Raw genomic sequence first — 23519 nt, forward strand, 5'->3', positions numbered from 1 at the left:
GGAGTTCTAACCCTTGGTTTGGGCCCTCTTAATGAAACACAACTCAAGCCCCGCTGTCGTACACATAAAAGGTGAGGTCAGTGCTAAAGAGCACGGGCTGCTCCTGCAGAGGACCCCAGTTCAGTTCCCAGCATTGACACGGTGGCTCTGGAAGTCCAATCCAGGGGGTCCAGTGACCTCTTCTGACCACTGTGGGCAACAGGTGCTCACGCTGCGGGCACAGATGCATATGGGAAAACAGTCATAAAAAGGTTCAAAAGGAAAAAGAATGAGACCTGGCACACTGTGATGTTACATTTTTATCTCTATTTTTCATAATAACCAGGAAATACTTCATAGGAAATAAATACTGATATAGTCAAGATTCTTCACCATCCAGGAGGAGAGGCAGGAGTGAGGGAAGAGACCCAAGACCACCAGCAAGTAGTGCCAGCAAGCAGAACAGAGAGAGGCTCAGCTGCATGGATTCAAGCAGGGACCCAGGACATAGCCCATTGAGTGCCGCCCCTGGGGCTCCTGGAGAAACACCCAGGCCCCACCATCACCTCTCTTCTGAGGAGACAAACTAACAGATTTTTTTGGTCACAGTGACATTTTTGCTTTTTATCCTTAGCAGGACTGGCACAAGCTAATGGGGAACAGCAAGATAAAACAGAATGGCATTAATCAGCTGGAGTGCCCTACCCAACTTTTTCTGTTTACTCAAATGAAGGAGCAGAACAGGGTCAACCAATGCCTTATCTTTATTGTGAATCCGGAGCATTTCTATCAGAGGCAAACAACACATCAAAGATCTCCCCGGTTCCACTGCTCGGAACACGGCAGCCGAGTGACAGAACCAGACACGTCCTTCCCCTGGAAGCCACTGGACTATCTACACCTAGGACAGCTCAAGACTGTAACCCACGACAGCTGCCCCCTCCCACAGGAGTGGCCCAGGATCTACCTCCTATGGTGTGCTGGCCTGGCAGACAGCAGGACCATAGGCACCTGGTGACTCGGCACACACCTTTCTTGGGCTCCTCTGGAACGCCCCAAGTGAAGGAAGAAACAAGCCTATCTGGCCCCATGGGATCCCTGGAGGGAATCGCAGGCTCTGGTTAAACCACAAACCATCTCCATCTTTGCTCTCTTCTTCCCAGCTCAGGTGTTAAAGTGTCCCTGCCTGAGGAGACAGCAGAGACAGAGCCTTCTCAGCAAGCAGAGCCTCGGCCCAGGAATTTCCCATGGACACAGGTGATGTGGGATTCCCCTCCGCATGCTGTGAATACCACTGGTTAATAAAGAAGCTGCTTTGGGCCTATTGCAGCGCTGAATAGGGCAAGGTGGGAATTCCAAGCAGATAGAGGAGAAAAGAAGGCGGGCTCAGAGAGATGCCATGTAGCTACGGGAGGAGAAAGACACCCATACACCGGTACCGGTAAACCACAGCCTCGTGGTAAAATATAAAATAATAGAAATGGGTTAATTTAAGATGTAAGAGCTAGCTAGAAATACGCTTATGCTATTGGCCAAGAAGTATTGCGATTAATACAGTTTCTGTGTGATTTCGGGGCTGGACGGCTGGGAAACAGACAAGCAGCCTCCGCCTACACATAGGTATATACTTGAGTCAAACTCCATCCGACCTTGTCTACTTCTGTAGAATACCAACAGGGAAGATACAGTTCTCTACGCCTCAACATCCCCACATGTAGAATGGGAACAGAGGATTCTGCACAGAGGCTCAGTCAGACAACGCAAGCAAAGCACTGCCTACAGAGCACACTAGGAAAGGTTTCAACAGACAGACAGAAGGACATCAGGATCGTGGGAGGAGAAGCAAAAAGTACATCATCAGTGTATTTGGACAGGAGAGGAGAGGAATTCTAAAAGCCACCTCCACCAACTCAGATCCTAGGGAAAGAAAACCCTGAGTTTTAAGCTCTTAAGTCTTTGGAGGGATGTTTAGTCAGGATTCCATCATTTCTTTAAAATAAGTCTGCTAAAATACGACTGCCTAGAGAGGGAACGCCTGTTCACTCATTACAGGCGCTCAGCATACACCCGGACTCTAGGACAGGTTTTCCCGCTGGGGATCCACCTGCTCCTTAGCCTTCAGTTCCTCTAGCTTCTTCTCATAGCGACTCAGAAAGTAATCGTCAGGTTCGACCCCCGAGTTCTTCAGAGTTTCCAGGACCTTCTCCAGTCTGGCCACAGAACGGGCCCCGTCGATCTTCCTTGTACTTAGGTACAAAGTGAACTCCTGGAAATCCAAGAGCTTACAGGTGTCCACAGAGCAAATGTTCCGGATGTTGGTGGTTCTGTCCAAACGGGGGAAAAACACCAGACCTGACATCTTCTCTAAGTCCTGCAGGCTCACCTGGAACTCAGTTAACTGGGACTGGAACCCAATAGCTGTATTTGGCACCACAAAGGCCCCCAGTGCCAGCGGTTCCGTAGATTCCGGGCTTCTGCGAGCCAGAATCACCTTGTAAAGGTGTGAAGGAACTGCCACGTTGTCCTCACCGATCACCTAAAAACAAAGCAGCCCAATTAGTGGCACTGATCTGTGCCAACAGTTCCCAAGGTTTTGTTCCTACGTCTTAGATGCATTACCATAAAACCTCTTGTGAGCAGCCTCAGTGTACCCCAGTGCAGAGCCCAATGCTAAGGAAAACCAAGAGATTCAAATAAAGACAGTTCCAACGAGTCTTTAAAGTAATTCTGCCCCAAAGATCAGGACAGAGGAGGAAGGGCACTAATCATTAAGTTTTCAGGGGAAAATGCTGTTATTTTCTCTTTATCTCCAATTCAGAGTTTTTGGCCCTTTACATAGGAGAAGCCAAAGCTGCTGGCTTCAGAGTCTCAGCTCTCATAATAAAAACGGCCCTGGCTTAGCAAACTCACCAGCAGCTGCCATGTCAACAGAACTTTCTAGACCACTTCGATCGCAGCTCACCTTTTCACAGTAAGCACATGCAACTGATTTTACTTAGTTTTAAATGTTCCTGGACTACCAGACATTGAACTTGTAAATTATGCTGTCGTCAAATCAGACATGATGAGGAAGGCCAAGCAGAGAAAACACGTTGGCTGTGTAGGTTGGACGTACTAATGAAATAACATTATGAACCTCTTCAAATGTCCTCCCAGTGTGCTTAAAAGCCTCATCTGCTGCCTAAAAAACAAAAGCTGAATGTCCATTTACTTAATGGTCCCCGATAAAATGACACAAGCCAAACAAGCATGCCTGCAGTGTGCCTTCCAGGGCCTCCTTCGGCCCGTATCTCCCCCTGATCAGGCAGTTCTAGCTGCAGGTTCCCTGTCAGAAGCTCAAATAAGACAGTGAGATCAGAGCCAAAAAAGGGTTCTTCTCTGATTTTTATAAACTCCTATTCACACCCCACACAGCCCACAACTCCACGGCCATCTACTATCTGTCACAGACTGCCACAACCAACAGCAGGACTTCAGGGAAGACCGAGCCACAGGAATGACATCCACAACCAACTGTCTGTGAACATTCTGAAAGTGGTGGGGGGCTCAGTAGGAGTGAGGTTTATGAAACCACGCGGTCCATAGATTCAGATTTCTTATTCCCAAGAGTGACTTGTGCCACTAGACAAACGAGCTCGGAAAGCTACTGCATGTTCACACCAGGCTTACAATCCCCAGTAGCATCCCCTAACAATGTTCAGGGGTCCTGAACCTGGCCGCGAGCCTCTAATCCTAGATCCTAGCATTCAGGTGAAGGCATGAGGATCAGAAGTTCAAGGTCACCCTTGGCTGCTCACTTAGGGAGCTCTAGGCCAGCCTGGACTATGCATCTCCTTTTAAAAGGAAACGGGAGGGGCACCAGCAACTCCTGAAGGGGAGCCAATGCCCACAGATCACCCTACAGGCAGAACGTGGCCAGATACTAAAATATGACGGATAATGACGATAAGGGGGCTTGGGGGCCAGAATTAAGGGCATAGTGACTATGGAGCCATATTCTCGAAGGGGTATAAATTGAAATGAGCTTCAAACGCTATGTATGGTGGTTAGGGACACAGTTGGTAAGCAAATTACTGCTGCCACCTGGTGGGCTTTCCATGTCACTGCAACACAGCACAAGAACCTCCAGCTCCTTGGAGAACCTTCTACACATCCACTTCACAATTTCTACCTCAACGGCTCCTGTCCACAGACAAATGGCTACTTTCTAAAATACTTAACTGGCCATGTACACTGGTTGCCAACCAGAACTTTCAACTGAGTTCCTTACATACCAGCAAAAGGCATAAACGTTTGACATTTTACATTTCATGGTCTCACTGCATGGAAATGTGCCATTTCTATAGTTCTGGATCTCTCAAACGCACACAAGCTAAAACAGCTCCGATGCTGCAGTTTTGAGGGCACTCCCAATCACTCAGATCCATCTCAATCCTGACACTGGTCATGGTCAGAGCCATAACATGCGACTCTTCTAGTCATGGCCTTCCCTACAAGCAGAAAATGAAATCAGGGTGGCGGTGGCACACACCTTTAATCCCAGCACTAAGGGAGGTAGACGTAGCTGGATCTCTGTGAGTTTGAGCCTGGTCTACAAGAATTAGTTCCAAGACAGCCCGGGCTGTTACACAGAGAAACTCTGTCTCAAAAAAAGCAAAAAGAAAACAACTTCTGACAGACTCCAAAGCTACAGAGAAACCCTGTCTTGGAAAACCAAAAAGAAAAAGAAAATGAAAGCAACTTGTTATCTTGTCCAAGTCAGTCTACTTTGTTCTCAGCACATCTAAAAGAGGCTGTGCCTGTTTGGAAATTCAAAAACCTACTGTTTCTTCCAAGATTTATAGCCGTGTAGTGGTTTTGCACGCTTTTAAAATCCCAGCACCTGGGAGGTAGAGGTAAGTAGATCTCTGAGTTTGAGGTCAGCCTGGCCTACAGAGTGAGTTCCAGGACAGCCAGGACTACACAGAGAAACCCTGTCTCTAAATAAATAAGTAGGCAAGTAAGTAAGTAAGTAAAGTAGGGTTTTCTTCCTTATAGGTAACTCAGCAACACACATTTGAGAAAATGTTCCTAGAATGCACAAGGTTCTGCCAACTACACAGCTCCTCGGGTTCCACTTTGCCATAACCCGGTTCCTTTCTTCCTGTACAAACAGCACCAACAACCCCCAAATGCCCTCGTAGAACAGTATGACAACAGACTGACATGCTAACTTAAAAAGCAAGACCAAAGCACATGCCTTTAATCCCAGCACACAGGAAGCAAAACCAGGGGGTTACTGTGAGTGTGAGTTTGGGGCCATCCAGGGCTATACAGTGAGGCCCTGTATACAAAGACAGAGAAGAGGAGGAAGAGGAAGAGGAGGAGGGTATGATAGTGTAAAATTAAAATCCCAGAACCTAGAGAGGTAGAAGGAGGAGGATCAGGGGTTCAAGGACATGGGCTCCAGTAAGATCAGCAGCCCGTTAAAGGTCAGCAGCAGGTTTCAGAAGAAGTCAAGCTGAACACAAGCGGCTGCGGACAAAGGGTTTCTGTCTGTACAGCTTAACACGAACCAAGCTTCGAATATAATATTGGTACATCAGCAACAAACCTTTTCACACAAGATTTGGCATAAAAATGCTTTACAGAAGAGACTGCTGCTGCTATCAGACCACTCAGGGACCCTGGACTCTTGTCAGGGCCAACAAAAACTGGAAACCAACCAGCAGGAAGCGACCAGAAAATACAACACACAGAACAGCTGTAAGATGGGCTCACATCTAAGTTGGTTATTTCCTATCTACTGCCCGGAGCTTGCTTCCTCCTTCTAAGACACAGAAATAACAACCTAACCCTGTCATAACCACAAAGAACCCCCCAGTTCCAGAAGAAGTTGGCAAGAAACAACACAGGCTCAGCCTGCTATCTGTACTGTCACAGAGTTGCTGTGTCTTGAGTAAAGTTCTTAAGATAAATGTATTTCCTGACACCATTCCCAAGAAGACAAGAAAGGAAGACATCAGACCAAAAATAAAACTACCACAACACATCAAGAGACCACGCCCTCAAAATGCCAATCACATGAAAGAAAGAAACACGGTAGTCTGGAAAACGGACTCAATCCCTACCTAGGACAGGAAGAACACACGAGGAGTCAAGGGAAGTGAAGTCACAGAAATGTTGGTGCCCTGTGTCACGGCAAAGCTAAAAGACACCTGTTGGTAAGGCAGCTCAAACTAAATAGAGCCTCCACTTACGGGACACTGCTCCAGGCAGTGGGCAGATACGTAAATGACCAAACTTTCCCTGGACTTCCAGGTTCCGGGAACAGATTTCTGATTTGCTTCCTTCCTAGGAGGAACTGGCAGAAATCTGGGTTGCGGCTGGCAGGGAAGGGCAGACTGTTAGACACTGCTCACGCCCCACCTCGCATCAGGTCATTTACAACGTTCCTGCCCAAATCCTCAGATATGGTCCACTCATCTGGACTCAGGCTCTCTTGTAACGGACACCTACCTCAGAGAAAGCACATGGCCAGCTCGGCTCTGCTAAGGATGACTCTGATTCGAGCTGTCAGATGGTTCACTTCTGATAACATCACTGCTACCAACCTCCCTGAGGCTCACCCGGACTCAAGGTCCAGGGTGCTGTGATCCACTCCCCCAGATTCTAGTGGACATTTCTGCCTGGCTGTAAGGAACCCTCTTGGCCCATTTTGTTATTTCTGCATGCTAGCAGATACTCCTGGCCTCCGCCTACAGCAGCTTCCACTGCTGATGGACTTAGCTCTGCAGCAGGCGCTCAGCCGCCCCTGTGCCACTGCGAGAGCCTCCAAGGACGCCGCTGAGTGAGCATCAAGTGTCAGAGAGATCCAGGTCTGCGTCTCCCCATCAATCTCAACCGGTGAGGCCTGGGTTTGCCTCCCTATCATGCTCAGTTTCTTGTGTGGAAAGGAACAAAGCCTCATTTTGGTAAGGGCTGAAGTGAGGACAGAACGACGGCAGGGTGAAAGGTCCTTACACGAGACCTCGTCTAAGGCCCTCCCTAGACGCCAGCTCCTTTGCGGCACCTCTCCAAAGTTTAAGCGCATACATGCGCCAGTGCCTGCACTGCAGACCCAGGTACCCCACATTCCCGAGGCAGAGTGTGTATGGCTGAAAACAAGTAGCAAGCCTTACACAGCCATGTGATCCAGAATCGTCAAGCACCCCTTGGAGACGGAGCTCAAGGTTCACACTGTTCCTTCAGAGGAACAGGCTGCTCTCAAAGGCTGCTCAATGTGTGTCCCCTTCCAAACAGCATTAAAAGACACCACTGGACCACAAATGCTCAATTGGAATTGATGGTTCTAATTGAGGGTTCACATGCTAGAACTGTCTGAATTTCTTGTCTGGACATTCAGGCTTCTGCCACCAGGCCCAGCCCTTCATCTCTTCTGCTTCTTCTACATAGACATACTGTTTCTCAGCACAGGTGCCTCTCCACTCCCCCTGCCACCCCTACCGCCCCTCCCAGCCTCACCTTCCCTCAAATGTGCTTTCCTTAGTGAAATGTTCACATATGCTTCTATGCATGCACACAAATGCATTTTTTTTACTCAGTTAAATTCTTTTTTGGTGTTTTTTTCCCCTTTTATTGAAAATTACTAGCAGGAGGTAGTGGTGCACACCTTTAATCCCAGCACTTGGGAGGCAGTAGCAGGCGAATCTCTATTAGTCTGAGGCCAGTCTGGTCTACAGAGTGAGTTCCAGGACAACCAAGGAAGGTGGAAGGAGGGAGGGAAGGAGGGAGAGAAGGAGGAAGGGAGGGAGGGAGGAGGGAGGGAGGGGGAGAGAGAGAGAGAGAGAGAGAGAGAGAGAGAGAGAGAGAGAGAGAGAGAGAGAAAGAAAGAGAGAAAATAGCTTTTTTTCTCATACAGCACATTCTGATTATGGTCTCCTCTCCCTCTACTTCCAGCTCCTCCCCACCTCCCCTCACAGTCAGATCCACCTCTTTTCTGACTCTCATTAGAAAACAAACAGGCAGGGCTGGAGACAGCTTATTGGTTATAGCACAGGCTGCTCATCCAGAGGTCCTGAGTTCAATTCCCAGCAACCACACATGGTTCACAACCATCTGTAATGAGATCTGATGTACTATCTGGCCTGCAGGCAAAACACTGTACACATAATAAATAAATCTTTTAAAAAAAAGGAAAACAAACAAGTTTCTAAGGAATAAAAAGATAAGACAAAACTACATGTTGGAATAGGCTGCTTAGTTAGGTCTCTACTGCTGTGAAGAGACGCCATAACCAGGACAACTCTGATGAGGGAAACATTTATTGGGGGCTGGCGACAGCTCAAGAGGGTTAGTCCATTACGGTCATGGTGGCAAGCATGGTGGTACACAGGCAGACATGGTGCTGGAGAGGTGGCTAAGAGTTCTAAATCCGAATCCACAGACAACAGGAAAGCAAAGTGAGCCACACTGGGCCTGGCTTTAGCATCTAAGGCCTCAAAGCCGGCCCCCAATGACACACTTCCTGCAATAATACCCACCTACTCCTAACAGTGTCACTCCTTGTGAGCCAAGCCACCACAAGGACAAAACAAACAAACAGAAGGAAGAGTCCAAGAGAAGGCACAGAAACAGACTCAGAGTCACTCATTCTCACACTCAGGAATCCCGTAATAACACAAACTAGAAGACACACTATATATGAAAGAACTTGAGAGTTAAAAAGAGAGAGGGAAAAACATAAATAAAATTTTAAAATGAGATGATTTTTCTAAAAGCCCACACATGACATTTCAGGACAGTTTTGTTCCTGGCTGGCCACTACCCCTGGGCATGCAGCCCACCCTTACGAGCAGTTTGTTTCCCCAGTGAACTCCGTGGAGAAAACTAAATTTTCATTTGCATGTGGTTATCAACTGAAGATACCCTCTGTGTTAGAGATGGGGGCCAATTAAATTCTTAAAATAGCAAAATTTTCTTTCCCTAATTAAATTACTAACAGACGATATCCTGCCCTCATGCTAACAGATACACTAAGGAGTTTCGGGTTTAAATTTTTAGTTGGAATCAAGTTTGACCTGAAAAAGAACACCCAAACTAGCTAAACCTATGTTATTATAGAGAAATCTACTAGTGAAAATAAGAAGTCCATTAAACTAAAGTCACAAGGCAGGTCTCTGAGGAAGACAAAAACTAGATGACCAGAGGATGGAGTCTTATCAACACTCAACTTCCGTGTATACATATGACGCATAACGGTGACCAGGGATCACACACACACCCTCCTCAGAAGACACAGTGAAGAAAAGCCTCCCATGTCAACACTCAACTTCTGTGTATACATATGACGCATAACGGTGACCAGGGATCACACACATCCTCCTCAGAAGACACAGTGAAGAAAGGCCTCCCAAACAGTGAGCACTGAGGTAGAGAATTCCGCTCTACTCTTTGGGGCTCTCTCCACCCACTATAAGTGCTGAACACACACAACAAGCAAACAGCAGCAGAAAGCAGACTTGAGAGTCAGCTTGTCATCAGACCTCAGAAGCAGGGCTCCTGGGGAGACGTACTGTGCCACAAAGCAATGGCCTTGTTCTGCTCCAGGATGAAGCTAACAATCTAAAGGAACGCTTCTCAAACCTGCCGGTCCATGTAACGCTCCCTAGGGAGCTTGACAGCTATGCAGATTCTGGAGCCATATTCCTAGAGTTTAGGATAAGCAAAGACTAGAAAGTTTACCTACATTGCCTCTTCCAGAAACTGAGGCTGAACCCCAACATAACACAAAAAAGAATATCAGAAAAGGGCCTGGGGAACTTAAGATTAAGTAGATCTAAGCTAAGTATAAAAAGCACACAGTAACAAAGACTGTTCTGAGTTTACCAATGGCGTACCCATCACCAAACTACCATTCCCCTTGAAATATGCCGTCAGCTTTGGGCCACCCTCCTGTTTTTGCTCCCACCTCCTCTCCCACTTTCTGACTCGTGATCACATTCATCAGACCTCTGAGGCCTGACTGTACCAGGGTTCGGACCTCCAGCCGTCCCTCCCATCTATACTTAAACATCTCATCATTTAAAATGTGTGTGCTCAAGACTTCCAAGCTGATCTAGACACCAAGCCTGACCTCTGAGGTCCAAACTCACTCATCCTGTCTACTCAGCATCCCTGAGTGGTCATCAAATCTCAAAATGACAAAGTGTACTCTATCCCTGCTCATCTCGGACTGAATGTGACTAGACTCCTTCCTCCTCCCCTGAGCAGCCCCTGGGAGCCTCTGCCTCAGCACCCCTGCACGGAGCAATTTTCTCTCAGAGCTCCACTAGCCCCTCACTCGACTGTCAACTCCTATTCTCACAAACAGCCAGTCAAACTAGGTTTTGCGAATGTAAACCAGATTACACTACTCTCCTGATGGAAACCCTGCAGGCGCATCCTGCATCCACAGTCCAGGTTTCTTCCCATCTTTCCTGGCCCACAGCTGCTGTCACACTGCCCAGAGTGCCGTTCCCTGACCGCCAAGCTAGGCTTCTCTCTCACTGTAATTAGGTTTCTGCACAGGTGTTACTCACCCCAAGTGACCAACCCTACCTTCTCTCCCTCCTCCACCATCCTTTACCACTCGTTCTTTAAGGTCCTTGTTTGCCTTTTCACTCTGGATGAGAAGCACCCTAGAGCTGTCCCAGGTATACACTGGAAGCTTAAAAAGACGTGGAATAGCTTAGGTACGTGGTGTGTACCTGTAGTCCCACCTGCCTAGGAGGTTAACGCAGGAGGATTGCTTGACCCCAGCAATTCCAGAACAGCCTGGGCAACAGAGCAAAACTGTCTTTAAAGGTAAAGCAATAAATAAACACACTGAATGAAAGGAAGAGGAGGAGGAAGCTGGGGAAGGAACACAAAGTTAAAGGGGTCCAAGAATAATATCTTAAAAAGTTGATTTCTCTTTTTAAAGAGTATGACGTTAAATGACCTGAACCATCTGAAACAGAAAATGAAAAGTGCGTCACACATTCTTAGAAGCAGCAGCTGTGGCTCCCTCACCTCCCATTCTGTTTCTGTCGTCTGTCTTCAGGGGGCACAAAATGGCACAGAATTATACCTACTTCCTATAGATCCAAACACATGACTCACACACACATGCGATGCTGTAAAAGCTGCTTTTATATTCTCATCAGACCCAAACAACAGGTCTAGATAGGAATGCAAAAGGAGAAACGCCAGTGGTGTGGGAAGTCCTTCAGTGTAAATGTTGCTTTTATTGGTTAATGAATAAAGCTGTCTCGGCCAGAGGCTTAGCAGAATAGGGCAAGGCAGCAATTCCAAGCAGATAGATGTAAAGAAAGAGTAGGCAGAGTCAATGAGAAGCCATGTAGCTGCTGGAGGAGACAGAGGCCGAGACTTTGCCCAGTAAGACACAGCCACAGGCTGATACACAGATTAATAGAAATGGGTTAATTTAAGATATAAGAGCTAGCTAGAAAGATGCTTAAGCTATTGGCCAAACAGTATTGCAAATAATATAGTTTCTGAGCAATTATTTGGGGTCTAGGCAGCTGGGAATGAATGAACAGCAGCCTCCACCAACACCACCAACACGCCACAAAGTGCTGAAGCTGAGATAAGAATATGCATTCCTCCAGGCAGTAGTGGAGCAGGCCTTTAATCCCAGCACTGGAGGCAGAGGTACCCAGGTCTCTAAATTCAAGGCCAGCCTGCTACAGAGTGAGTTCCAGGACAGCCAGGGCTGCACAGAGAAACCCTGTCTCAAACAAACAAAAGATCAATAGGCCCTATAAACTAATAGAAACACGGAATGATACAAGCTCAGAAGCCCAGAGAAGGACCTAAGACAAATAAAGCTTTAAGATAAAAACAAAAACCAAGACCATCACTCAAAATCCACCCTTTAGGAAGCTGACCCTGACTGACCTCACGAATCTGATCCCTGGGCAGAGAGGAGTCTCTAGAAACTCTTCAGGTGACTGACCACCCTAAAAGTCATCCACTGATAAACGAACAGCCACACTCCAGTGTAACCACAGTCACTGACGGCGCACGCACTCCAGTGTAACCAGAGGCACAGCAGCATCCTCCCGTGTTTTCAATTCTGAATTTCACACAGACTTTGCAAATGCTCTAAGAGCTCCATCCACTGTCCACCTATGCCCACCAACTGTTAACAAGTTCCTTGATTTCTTTATCACTCTCTTGTCTGTTATCCCTAAACTTATTTAAACTAAGTCACAGACCCACTGCTTGATCCACAGGACATTCTGTCTTACAGAGACATTCACTCACACAGTCACAGACCAATGACCAAAACCAGGAAATTGAGAACCAACCAGTCTCCAAACCTCAAACGTAGCCGGCTGTCCCCAAATACTCCTCGGTAGCCTTGTTTTCTTTTTCTTTTTTTATTTATTTACTGATTGATTGATTAAAGATTTCTGTCTCTTCCCCACCACCGCCTCCCATTTCTCTCCCCCTCCCTCGTCAGCCCAAAGAAAACTTCCCACAGGGTAGCCTTGTTTTCTGTCTCTAAGACCAGACTATAGGTTTTGTCTTCATATCTCAGTCAGGACTCCTGATTCAAGGTCAGCGGATGGTTCCCCAACTATGACATGGCCCCTCTCTGTGACGAGCACAGTGTGTTTTATAATGTCCTCCCCTGGGCTCCACCCACTATTTCCACACCATGGGACTGAATGCCACACATTTTTGCAGAATTCTCCAAATATCACCCAGAAGTGCCAACTTCTCTAAGTCCCTCTGCTAGAGATGCTAGCCGTGGTCCTTGGGTTAGGAAGGTAAAGTTAACACTTCTCACCTTTTGACCATTGAGTGACTAGGGGACGGGAAGTGTTCTGTTCCTCACAAAACTGCTGCCCACGCTCTGGCATCCACAGATGATTTCCACTTCAATCACTGGTTGCTGTGACGGCCGCACTCCGGCCAATTCCCTGGCTGACACCAGTCAGGAATGTCCCCTGCAACCTGTGTGTTTACTCGCCTGTGGTATTCTGACCTAACCGCAAAGGGTTACACTCCTCTTGGCTTTCCTATTCAGTCAGATATGGTAAGCAGGCGCTCCTTCCAGCTCATTCCTGTCCTCCCGATATGCCCGTTTTCCTGAGCACTTCCTTGGCTGGGGACGAGATGTTCCATTTTTGTACTTTCCCCTACGCAGACTCTGAGGGAACCAGCCGCTTCGCCAAAGTGCTGGGGCCACTTACCAAGAGGTGATTTTTAGAAAGCCAGATCTGCTGGTGGCTAAAAGCCTCTATCACTGCTTCTAAGCCAGCTCGGCACAAAGTAGGACACACGTTTTTATAAGCTGTAGTCTAGAAAGTCATATTCAATAAGAAGAGCAAAACATCAAACATTGATTGCTCACTATTGCATCTGAACAACACAGGTCACAGAAACACCATGCCACTGTATATGCATATTTATGGGTTCTGTTTGCTTTTTTATCTTCTTGGGTATTGTCTTGGTTTGGGAAAAGGAGGGTTGTTGTATTAGGTTTTTGTCTGTTTGAGAACGAACTTAAAGTCGTGTGGATAGAGAGGGGGAGATGATCTAGAATAGAAGAACTTGGGGGAGAGAAAGACTATGATCCAAATATATTTAAATTTAAAAAATTGTTTTAAATAATAAAAAATGTCAAAAACTACATCAGACACTGATTAAAAGTTAATTTTCCTTTTATATTGAGTAAAAATTTTATTACACAGCAAGCTATTTATATAAATCTCTCAATTTCATAAATCAAAACCTAAGTAAAACTGTAACTTAATTTCAGGTTTACAGTCACCAAACTTTTTGGTGGTGAGAGTAAAAGGATCTAGGCAAAGACAAGTATAATTATACCAAAAACAAAAATAACAGGCAGTTCTAAGCATTTTGGTTCTAAGATTTTTTTTTTTAAAGACAGTTTCTCTGTGTAGCCCTGGCTGTGCTGGAACTCTGTTGACCAGGCTGACCTCAAACTCAGCAATCCACCTGCTTCTTTCTCCTGAGTGCTTGGATTAAAGGTGTGCGACACCACTGCCTGGCAAATTCTAAGATTATTGTAGCCGCCTGGTCTACAAGAGCTAGTTCCAGGACGGGCTCCAAAGCTAGAGAGACCCCGCCTCAAAAAAAAAAAAAAACAGCAATAAAAATAAATAAATACTAAAATTAAATTAGCAATTTGGTCAGAAGAGAAAACTGAAACAAATTAGTCTTTCTTTTTCTGGTTTCTCAGTAGCTTTGGAGCCAGCCCATCTCTGCCTCCCAAGTGCTGGGATTAAAGGCGTGCGTGTACCATCGCCGCCCTGCACAGATTAGTCTTAAAGAATGAATTTTTCTGCCTTCCTTCATCACCAATAAGAATGACTGGGCATAATGACCAAAAGAAGTCCCCAGCGTAACTTTAAGGAGAGTGAAGCAGGCTGTCCCAGGGACCTACGTGAAAGCACATTCGGTGCTGAAACCACACGGCACATCTGGTCACAATCAGACACATGCAGACCACACACCCATCCTCCTGGCGCAGTGCATGAAGAGCTCCAGGCACATGGTGTCAGCAGAACACTCAGCCCTGCTCCTGCACTCCTGTAAGATGCCCACAGCAGCAGCTACGGTCTCTCGTGTCTCTATGTCATTAGAACTTCTCACACACTTGGTCTGCTTCCTGCAGTCCACAAGTGTCCTGTGTCTTCAACATTAAAAAAAGAAACATCGAATAAGATTACGAGTCCTTGGAACAACAAAAGCACGAATGTTACAAGTCCCTACCTACCTGGTAACTAACTGTTTTCTTCCCATCACTAGTATGAGGTAAGGTCAAAGGTCCTGATACTATCCAAACATCTTCAAATCTCTCCGTCAGTTCACGACAATACATTTCTATCCTGAAAAACCATCAAAACATGTTATATGTTTACAGGCATACATGTAAGAAAGCAACAAGTCTGGGCTGGAGAAATGGCTCAGAGGTTAAGAGAACTGACTGCTGTTCCGGAGGTCCTGAGTTCAATCTCCAGCAACCACATGATGACTCCCACCCATCTGTAATGAGATCTGGTGCTCAGAACACTATAAATAGATTTAAAAAAAAAAAGGAAGAATAAAAAGAAAGAAAGCAACAAGTCACCCAGTCCCTAGGAAAGACACCAAGAATCTATCTCATTTAAGAAATTAGCTTAGGAATACCTATAGTGGCACACACCTTTATTCCCAGCACCAAGGATGCAGAAGCAATTGGATCTCTTATGAGTTCAAGGTTAATCTGGTCTAAAAAGAGTTCCAGACAGGGGCTACACTGTGAGACCCTGTCTAAAAAAAAAAAAATTTAAAGCCAGGAGGTAGTGGTACACATCTTTAAACCCAACACTCGGAAAGCAGAGGCAGGCAGATCTCTGAATTCGAGACCAGCCTGGTCTACAAAGCAAGTTCCAGGACAGCCAGAGCTATTGAAAAAAAAATTTAAAGCAGTCTTTTGAACTTCAAACTATTAAAAAATATATCAAATCAGGCTTGATGTTGTACACCTTTAATCCAGTACCCAGGAGGCAGAGGCAGGAGGATCTGTACAGGTTAGAGATCAGCCTTGCCTACACCGTATCAAGACTGCAGCTATGCAGGCTTGTCCCATCTGAAGCTGAAGGTCAGACTTACATGGAGACGCTTCTCAGACTGTCTCCAGCATTACCTGGAAAAGTCAAAAGCTAAACCGCAATTCCCTAAACCACGGCTGTTTCTAGAAAATCGATCCTGAAAGACTGATGGAGCCAAACGGTCAGTTTAGTAGTGGCACTTGTCACCAGAATGTATCCTAAAACACTAAAGAGACGAGAAACACAGACTCCTTTACCTAGCTTACCACAGGAACTGTTAGGTTCTGGCCGCCCCAGTGGAAGCCATCTACACAGCACAGTGCTAGGGACAGAGACAGGTTCACAACACAATCAACATGGTAGGGATAAGCACTTTTTGTTTTGTTTTTTGATTTTCGAGACAGGGTTTTGCTGTGTAACAGCCCTAGCTGACCAGGCTGCCTCTGCCTCTGAGTGCTGGGATTGAAGGAGTGCAACACCACTTTTTATAATGCACTAGGCCGGGATCTGAAGGAGACGACAGCTCTTGCCCCCATTCCTCTCCGTTGCTTTCACAGTGCAAATGCCCAGCTACAAGGTGAAGCTCTCCTCTCTACAAGGATCTCCCCAGGGAAAAGAAATGTAAAGGGCCCCCACAGGTGTGCAATCAGCAACACAACATGGGAAGGGGGAAGAACATTCCAGAGCTTCAATAAGCTGGAAGGAAGAGCTTCACGGAGGGGTGAGAGGATGCACGAGTTAACTCTGAACCTCAGCTGGACAACCCAACAGCAGCAAATACTCGGGGGAACAAGCACCGTCAAGCTGGTACCAGAGATACTGCACATTTTTAAGTGCAATTGTGGGTTACATTTTAAACCAATTCTTTTCTCCTAAAAATACAATGTATGATGGCATATGTTATAATCTGAGCAGGTGGTAGGGGTTAGGAAAAATGGATGCAGCAGATGTGCGCTGACTGGAAACTACTGGTCTTTACAGACTCCTCTCATGGTTTTTGTGAGTCTGTGTTTGCATACAAGCACATGAGTGCAGGTGCCACAGAGCCCGGCAGAGGTGTTAGAAGCCCTGGAGCTGGAATCTCGGGCAGCGGTGGGCTAGCTGGTACGGAAGCTGAGAACCAAACTCCTGTCCTCTGCAAGAGCAACGCTGGCTCTTAACCACTGAGCTGCTTCTCTGGCCCCTGGGTTTTTAAGTATAGGGCATTTTCTTAATGCTTATTTTTTAAAATTTATTTATCTTTTTATGTGTGTGTTACCTGCATGTATGTAAGTGTACATGTGAGAACCGGAAGAGGACACTAGGTTTCATGGAACTAGTGTCACAGGCAGCTGGGGCCATCACGCTGATGCTGGACACTGAACTCAGACCCTCTAGACGAGCAAGCATGCTCTAAGTGCTGAGCCATCTCCCCAGCTTTATTTTCTTTCTTTTGTTTGTTTGGTTTTGGTCCTTTGGTGCTAAGGATGAAAGCCACGGCACCTACCCATTTGAAGCAAGTAGTCTGTTGATGAACTACACTTCTATCCTTATTCTGAACCGTAAAATACAAGAAAAGCACGCCTGCCTGAAACAACCTCAACCAGTGTTAGTCCCAAAGCCTGCTGAGACCACAGGACAGATGTAACAATGTTAAAAGAAAGCAGTAGGCTCAGATGTTCTGGTTTCTACAACTAAAATGGTTAACGGCTGTGCTGAACTGCACCACACCAAATCTTTCTCTCACAAAGTTCAGAAACAGGCAGTATGCTGGTTCACCCCTGCCACCCCAGGACTTTCAAGGCTGAGGAAGGAGAAGCCCAAGCAGGTGGCCAGCCTTGGCAATTGACAGTGCTTCCCCCAAAAAGCTTAGAAACTTAAACAAAGAGCCTTCCCTGGACACATGGCTCGCTACTATCAGGAATGTTACTTTGAGTCACTTCTCTCAAAACCTGACTTGAACAGAAGTGAACAAAGAGGCAGGCTATCTTTTGAAGTCTGCTCCCACACAGCCAAGGGACGGGCCTTTCAGCCAGGAGAGCATCTGGAAAGCGAGAGACAATGCATACATGCCCCAACAGTCTCATCACACCAAGCTCATCCACACCTACCTATTCCAGTAGCCAGAATTGTTATCGAAATCCTGAGGCACGATGTTAGAAAGGTAGAAGGTCTCCGCCATGGCCTTCTGTGAAAGAAAAGGAAACAGCATGTTATTCCAGCATGCCTTCCCTTCAAAGGCTCCACAGCAGATGCTGATAGCCCCAAATTAACACCTCATCTCTAACAGCTAGGACCACAGGACCACTCATCAAGGCTGGAATCCGCTGAGGCCAGCAGCCACTCTGCCACCCATCCACATCCCAACCCACTGAGACTTGCTTAGATAAACAAAGGCGTAAATATTCTAAGACAGAGAATTCTGTCATTATGCAATATAACAGCTCCAGGGTCAATGAGATTGCTCAGCAGGTAAAAGTGCTTGCCCCATGAGCTTGTTACCCCAAATTTGGTGCCTGGAACTAACAAAAAGGTGAAAGGAAAGCATTCTACAAGTTGTCCTTTGGCCTCCACATACAATTCATGCACACACGCACACACACATACACACACTATATGCAGAATAAATTTAATTTAAAAAAAAGACTAACCCTTTCTCAAAAAAAATTAATTAATTTTTTAAAAGACTATAAGCTGGATACAGTGGCACATGCCTATCATACCTGCGCTTCAGAGGTGAAAACAGGGGATCAGGAACCCAAGGTCAACCGAAGCTACATAACCGGCTCCAGGACAGCCTGTACCACATGAGACTGTCTCAAATAATAAAAGTATCAACTACAATAAAAAATAAGAACTACAATGTAAATAGTTCAGTGTGCCTGGCTTTCCCAGCATTTGTATCATCCAAAAGCATGTTCATGAGCTCCAGTGACTAAAAGTCTCCAAAGAGAGCTGCAGAGTAACTTCTAGAGGAAATGTTAACTTTCTGGGATTTTATTTAAGGTACAAACAACAACAACAAAACATTTAGTTCAAAAGTGGCAGAGAAAACGTCCTTTTCTCCCGGTTTCTAGCCACCACAAACCCATTCACGTGGCATGTCTGTCCGACATACACAAAGCTATTTCAATGACCGCAGTCACCAGCTGCCATCACCATATCCATCCCTTCAAGGGCGGTCCCAGCCTGACTGGCATGGTGGTCCTGGCCGCCACTGCGGTCCCAGCCTGGCCACCACTGCGGTCCCGGCCGCCACTGCGGTCCCAGCCTGGCCACCACTGCGGTCCCGGCCGCCACTGCGGTCCCAGCCTGGCCACCACTGCGGTCCCAGCCTGGCCGCCACTGCGGTCCCGGCCGCCACTGCAGTTCTACCCTGGCCACCACTGTGGTCCCAGCCTGGCCACCACTGTGGTCCCAGCCTGGCCGCCACTGTGGTCCCAGCCTGGCCACCACTGCGGTCCCGGCTGCCACTGCAGCCCCAGCCTGGCTGCCACTGCAGCCCCAGCCTGGCCGCCACTGCAGTCCCAGCCTTACCGGCATGGTGGTCCTGGCCACCACTGCGGTCCCGGCCTGGCCGCCACTGCAGCCCCAGCCTGGCCGCCACTGCGGTCCCAGCCTGGCCGACACAGCGGTCCCAGCCTGGCCGCCACTGCAGTCCTAGCCTGGCCGCCACTGCGGTCCCAGCCTGGCCGACACAGCGGTCCCAGCCTGGCCGACACAGCGGTCCCAGCCTGGCCGACACAGCGGTCCCAGCCTGGCCGACACAGCGGTCCCAGCCTGGCCGCCACTGCAGTCCTAGCCTGGCCGCCACTGCGTTTCTAGCCTGGCCGCCACTGCGGTCCCAGCCTGGCCGACACAGCGGTCCCAGCCTGGCCGCCACTGCAGTCCTAGCCTGGCCGCCACTGCGGTTCTAGCCTGGCTACCACTGCGGTTCTAGCCTGGCCACCACTGCGGTTCTAGCCTGGCCACCACTGCGGTTCTAGCCTGGCCGCCACTGCGGTTCTAGCCTGGCTACCACTGCGGTTCTAGCCTGGCCACCACTGCGGTTCTAGCCTGGCCGCCACTGCGGTTCTAGCCTGGCTGCCACTGGGGTCAGATGCACAGCCACTTTGTCTCAGCTTTTCTAAAGCTCTCAAACTTTTAAAAAGAAGAATGAGTAGCTGAGCCCCTAGTGGCTTTTCCGCCCCCTTTACATTTAGAATTTAGTTTTCAGAGGCAAGAGAAAGACAGACAGACACAGACATCCTCAAGCTTTACGTTCCACTCCCTAGACCATCAGCCACACATCCTCATCCTCTCAAAAGTGTGCCTACACTGGAAAACTTGTTATTTCCTGCTGGGGCCATGTGTCCTCGTGACCAGCCACTTCCAACATAGTCCTCATTGAGGGCACTGAAGGCTGAAGGGACACTAGGATCAGGCTTGAATTTACAATGTTTTCTGTCCGCGTCACCTGAAAAAAAAACACACAAAATGCTGATCAGTGGGTCTCTAAGACAGGCAAGTGGGCTTCTGTGAGACGGTACTCTTTCAAGTGGCTGTATTAGGGACCACATGTCTTAAGCTCCTAAAATAGTTGATCTATTTCATCTGAGCAAGCCTTGGTCTAGGACAGGCTGATTCTCACGCAGGGACACTAACTCTCACACTCGGACTCTGGCCTTTCAGTGAAGAAACCATCCTGGACAGCAGGCCCAGTGAAAACAAGGTGAGGGGACAGAAACCACCACGGAATAAACGTGAAAAGGGACCATTGTGTCACGCAGACAAAGACCCGCAGAGGGGCGAGGGGCATCACAAAGCTCCACTTCTCACTGAGAGCTTCTGGGAGAGGACAGTGGGAGGCAGTGGTGCACTCTCAGGAGGCAGAGGCAGGTGGATATCTGAGTTCAAGGACAGCCTGATCTACAAAGTGAGTCCCAGGACGGCCAGGGCTGTTACACAGAGAAAACCCTGTCTCGAAAAAAAAATAAAATAAATAATAAAAGAATTAAATAAATAAGATGCCACAGGACTATAGACCATTTACTCTAGTCATGGCTATATGCCCAGAGCTTCGTACCACTGTGCGACACTTAGTGGGTGTTTAAAAAAAGACCTGTTGAGGATAGGCTCCAAAGCCAAAAAAAAAAAAAAAAAAGCCCTGTTAAGGTAAAGATGATGCTCACTGCGTGAATATTTAGGATGGGGTCTTGAAACTCAACTATTGAAGCACGGATGTTCTCAGCCCCTGACCAGCTGGGAAGGATCTTGGGCTCCTTGGAGACTAAACTTGATCCATTTAATCAGAGAGGAAAAATAAGCATCATATTCAGTGTATGCTGTGATAGGCTACAGTTGAAAATATTCTCAACCATCCCCTTACTCTAAACTTGGAAACCCTTTCATCACTCTGTTCCAAGAACCCACCTACGATCTTGTCCTTGGATATATGCTCAAGGACCCATCTGGGCACCCGCTTTGCCTGATCATAAGACAAGGCATGGTTAGTGTAGCGCCTGGTCTCCGTTCCGGTCAGAGGAAATCCAAACTGTTCCAAGACAACTTTTTCTGCAGATTCTAAGAAAGAAAAAGAAAATAAATTAAAAAAAAAAAAAAGAAAAAGAAAACGAGGGGGTGAATAAAATACAAGTAATTAGTGACTCTTACTAAGAACAAACGACTATCAAGACAGCGGTAGCTAAAAGCAAACGGCTCAAAGGTCTCAGCAGGAGTGATTCCCAAAGCTGAGGGGCAGGAGGCTCTAACAAGACAGACCTCATTTGTGCAGTTATTCAGTCAGAGAAAACGGCCAGCAAAATCCCCTGCCTACGGCCTGCTGTGTAATCACCAAGCCTCAACTCTAGGGGGTGTGTATTTGGTTTTGGTGCTGGGGAATGAACTCAGGGTTCTCACTCGTGTTAGGCAGAATTCCTGAGGGCCACATTCCCAATCCTTCCATGTTTCAGTCTGATACAGGGTCTCGCTGCATGGCTCCGCTAACTGTGAACTCGCTCTGTGGTCCAGGCAGGCCTTGAACTTTTGTTCCTGCTGCCTCCACCTACCACAGGTTGCTGAGTTTACAGGGATGCGCTGCCACCCTCAGGACTCTCAAATAAAGGCCTGGCAAGAGGTGTGCAGGGTGGAGGCGGGCAGAGCTCAGTGACAGCGCTGGACATGTGCTAGTCAGTTCTTGGTGCCAAAATAAACAAGGACCGGATCTTACTAGCTTCCCAAATCCGTCTGCACCTCAAACTATAAGGAGACCTCAAAGGAAAACCATCACGTCACCGCTATCAGTCACTGATTAAACTGGATGGGAAAGAGGCTTCTACTTAAGGAGGCAAATATGGCCATAACTGTAGTTTCTCATCACCATGGTATCCCATCTGCCTGGCTAAATATTCGTTTTCATTTTTCTAAAGACCAAAACTCCAGGAGTGGGAGCACACACCTGTTACTCCAACAGGTTTGATGCCTGGTTGGGTAAAAAAAAAAAAAAAAAAAACCTAAACAATCCCTCACTGACACTTCCCCCATGTTTTAATCCAAGGAAAGACTGGGAACCCGGTACTTTCTCCTAGTGGGAGAGAGAGAGATAGAAAGAAGAAGAAAAAAATAACAAAAAAAAGAAAAAAAAAACGAGCTCTCGCCTAACACCGAGCCAGTTACTTCCCAGGCACCAACCACCAGAGACGTCCTCCGGCACAGTGGCAAGTATCAAAGAAGCTGGTTGTTCAGCACACAGCACATCCTGGGACAAGCGGGGCCTGCAGGTGCCCCCGGGGGAACGTAAGGACTTACGTACTCTGAAGACTGGGTAGTCAGTCTTCACAGAAACTCCTCCAGACATGCGTGCTGTGAGGGCTAATGTCAATTTGATAGAATCTAGACAAAATCACCTGAGACAGGCCTGGGTATGCCTATGCAGGGGTGTGGGGTGTGGGAGGGGATCATGGTTGCACTCAGTGACCTGGGAACCCCCTGCTTAACTGTGGGCGGGGTCATTCCCTGGCTGGGAATCCCACACTGTATAGAAAGGGGCCTAGCAGCAGCGGGCATTCATTCCTGCTTCCTGATTGTGGAAGCGATGTGGCCAGCTGCTTTAAGGTCCTTCCCCGCCATAATAGGGGCTGCACCTCGAACTGGGAGCAAAAACGAACCATTCTCTTAAGCGGCTTTCGTCGGGTATTTGCTTGCTTGTTACAGCTACAGGAAAAGAAACTAAGACACTTACTGAAGGCCAGCTCTGTACCAGGTACTGTGCTGCACCTAAGGTGGAGAACAAACAGAGTCTCAGCTCGAGCTGGCGCTTAGGACAGAGGGCAGTGACGTTGGAGCCCGAAGAGGCCAGGGGATGGCGCCCGCCCGCAGACTCACCGTGCGGCTCGCCGTCCCGACGCCGGAGGAGCTGCAGCGCCGTCAGTCCCGCGCCCGCCGCGCCCACGACGGCCCCGGCCAAGAAGCCATTCAGAAACCGCAGCGAGTCCCTGTGGCGGGAAGCGAAGCTCTTAGCAGCCATCGCACCGGAGACGCCAGCGCGCTGCCTCTGCCGCGCCTGCGCACAGCAGGGGTCCGAAGCCTGAAAGGTCCAATCCCAAACCCGGAAACGATGCGCGCACGCGCGGTCTGGAGCCGCCTCCCAGAAGTCTTCGCCGCACGGGGACTCGTGCGCCCCCTGGTGACCAGCTGGGGCAGACGCGCCTGTCTCCATCCCTGGTCCGGGCCATGTGATGAGGATGGATGAGTTGAAAGCGTCGTGACTTGCAGGCTTAATCGCTTGTGCATGGACTGTCCTCAGAAGAAAATACCTTTAGACTCCTTTAATAGTGAGTAAATGCGTTCTCATGATCCAATTCCTTGTGATCCCGAAACCTATACCACATTGGATCTGTTTGCAACACCTGGCTTCAAAGTCAAAATACACTTAACTTCTTAAGCTATGGTGCTTGTACCTCCTATCGAGTTTCTTGGCAAAACAGTACTCCA

At 47.8% G+C, this 23519-nt stretch overlaps 1 protein-coding gene across 3 annotated transcripts; it reads right to left on the reverse strand.

Moving 5' to 3' along the window:
• Positions 1 to 286: 286 nt before the first annotated feature.
• Positions 287 to 23146, reverse strand: Exog (exo/endonuclease G). 3 transcript variants are annotated; one of them, XM_075964172.1, is made up of 7 exons: positions 22911 to 23127; positions 22768 to 22802; positions 20961 to 21110; positions 19865 to 20004; positions 17660 to 17736; positions 14753 to 14864; positions 287 to 2515 (listed from the first exon to the last, which is right to left on the reverse strand). In XM_075964172.1, exons 4-7 carry the CDS (start codon positions 19895 to 19897, stop codon positions 2054 to 2056), a joined length of 684 nt encoding a protein of 227 aa, XP_075820287.1. In that variant the 5' UTR covers positions 19898 to 20004; positions 20961 to 21110; positions 22768 to 22802; positions 22911 to 23127; the 3' UTR covers positions 287 to 2053. The 3 variants fall into 3 exon arrangements, with proteins under 3 accessions (XP_075820287.1, XP_075820286.1, XP_075820288.1); XM_075964171.1 differs by lacking the exon at positions 22768 to 22802 and having other exon boundaries at positions 22911 to 23146; XM_075964173.1 differs by lacking the exons at positions 19865 to 20004; positions 20961 to 21110; positions 22768 to 22802; positions 22911 to 23127 and adding an exon at positions 18272 to 18362.
• Positions 23147 to 23519: the final 373 nt, after the last annotated feature.

Source organism: Microtus pennsylvanicus, chromosome 3 (assembly GCF_037038515.1).
Source record: "Microtus pennsylvanicus isolate mMicPen1 chromosome 3, mMicPen1.hap1, whole genome shotgun sequence".
In the NCBI taxonomy this organism is placed as follows: Eukaryota; Metazoa; Chordata; class Mammalia; order Rodentia; family Cricetidae; genus Microtus; species Microtus pennsylvanicus.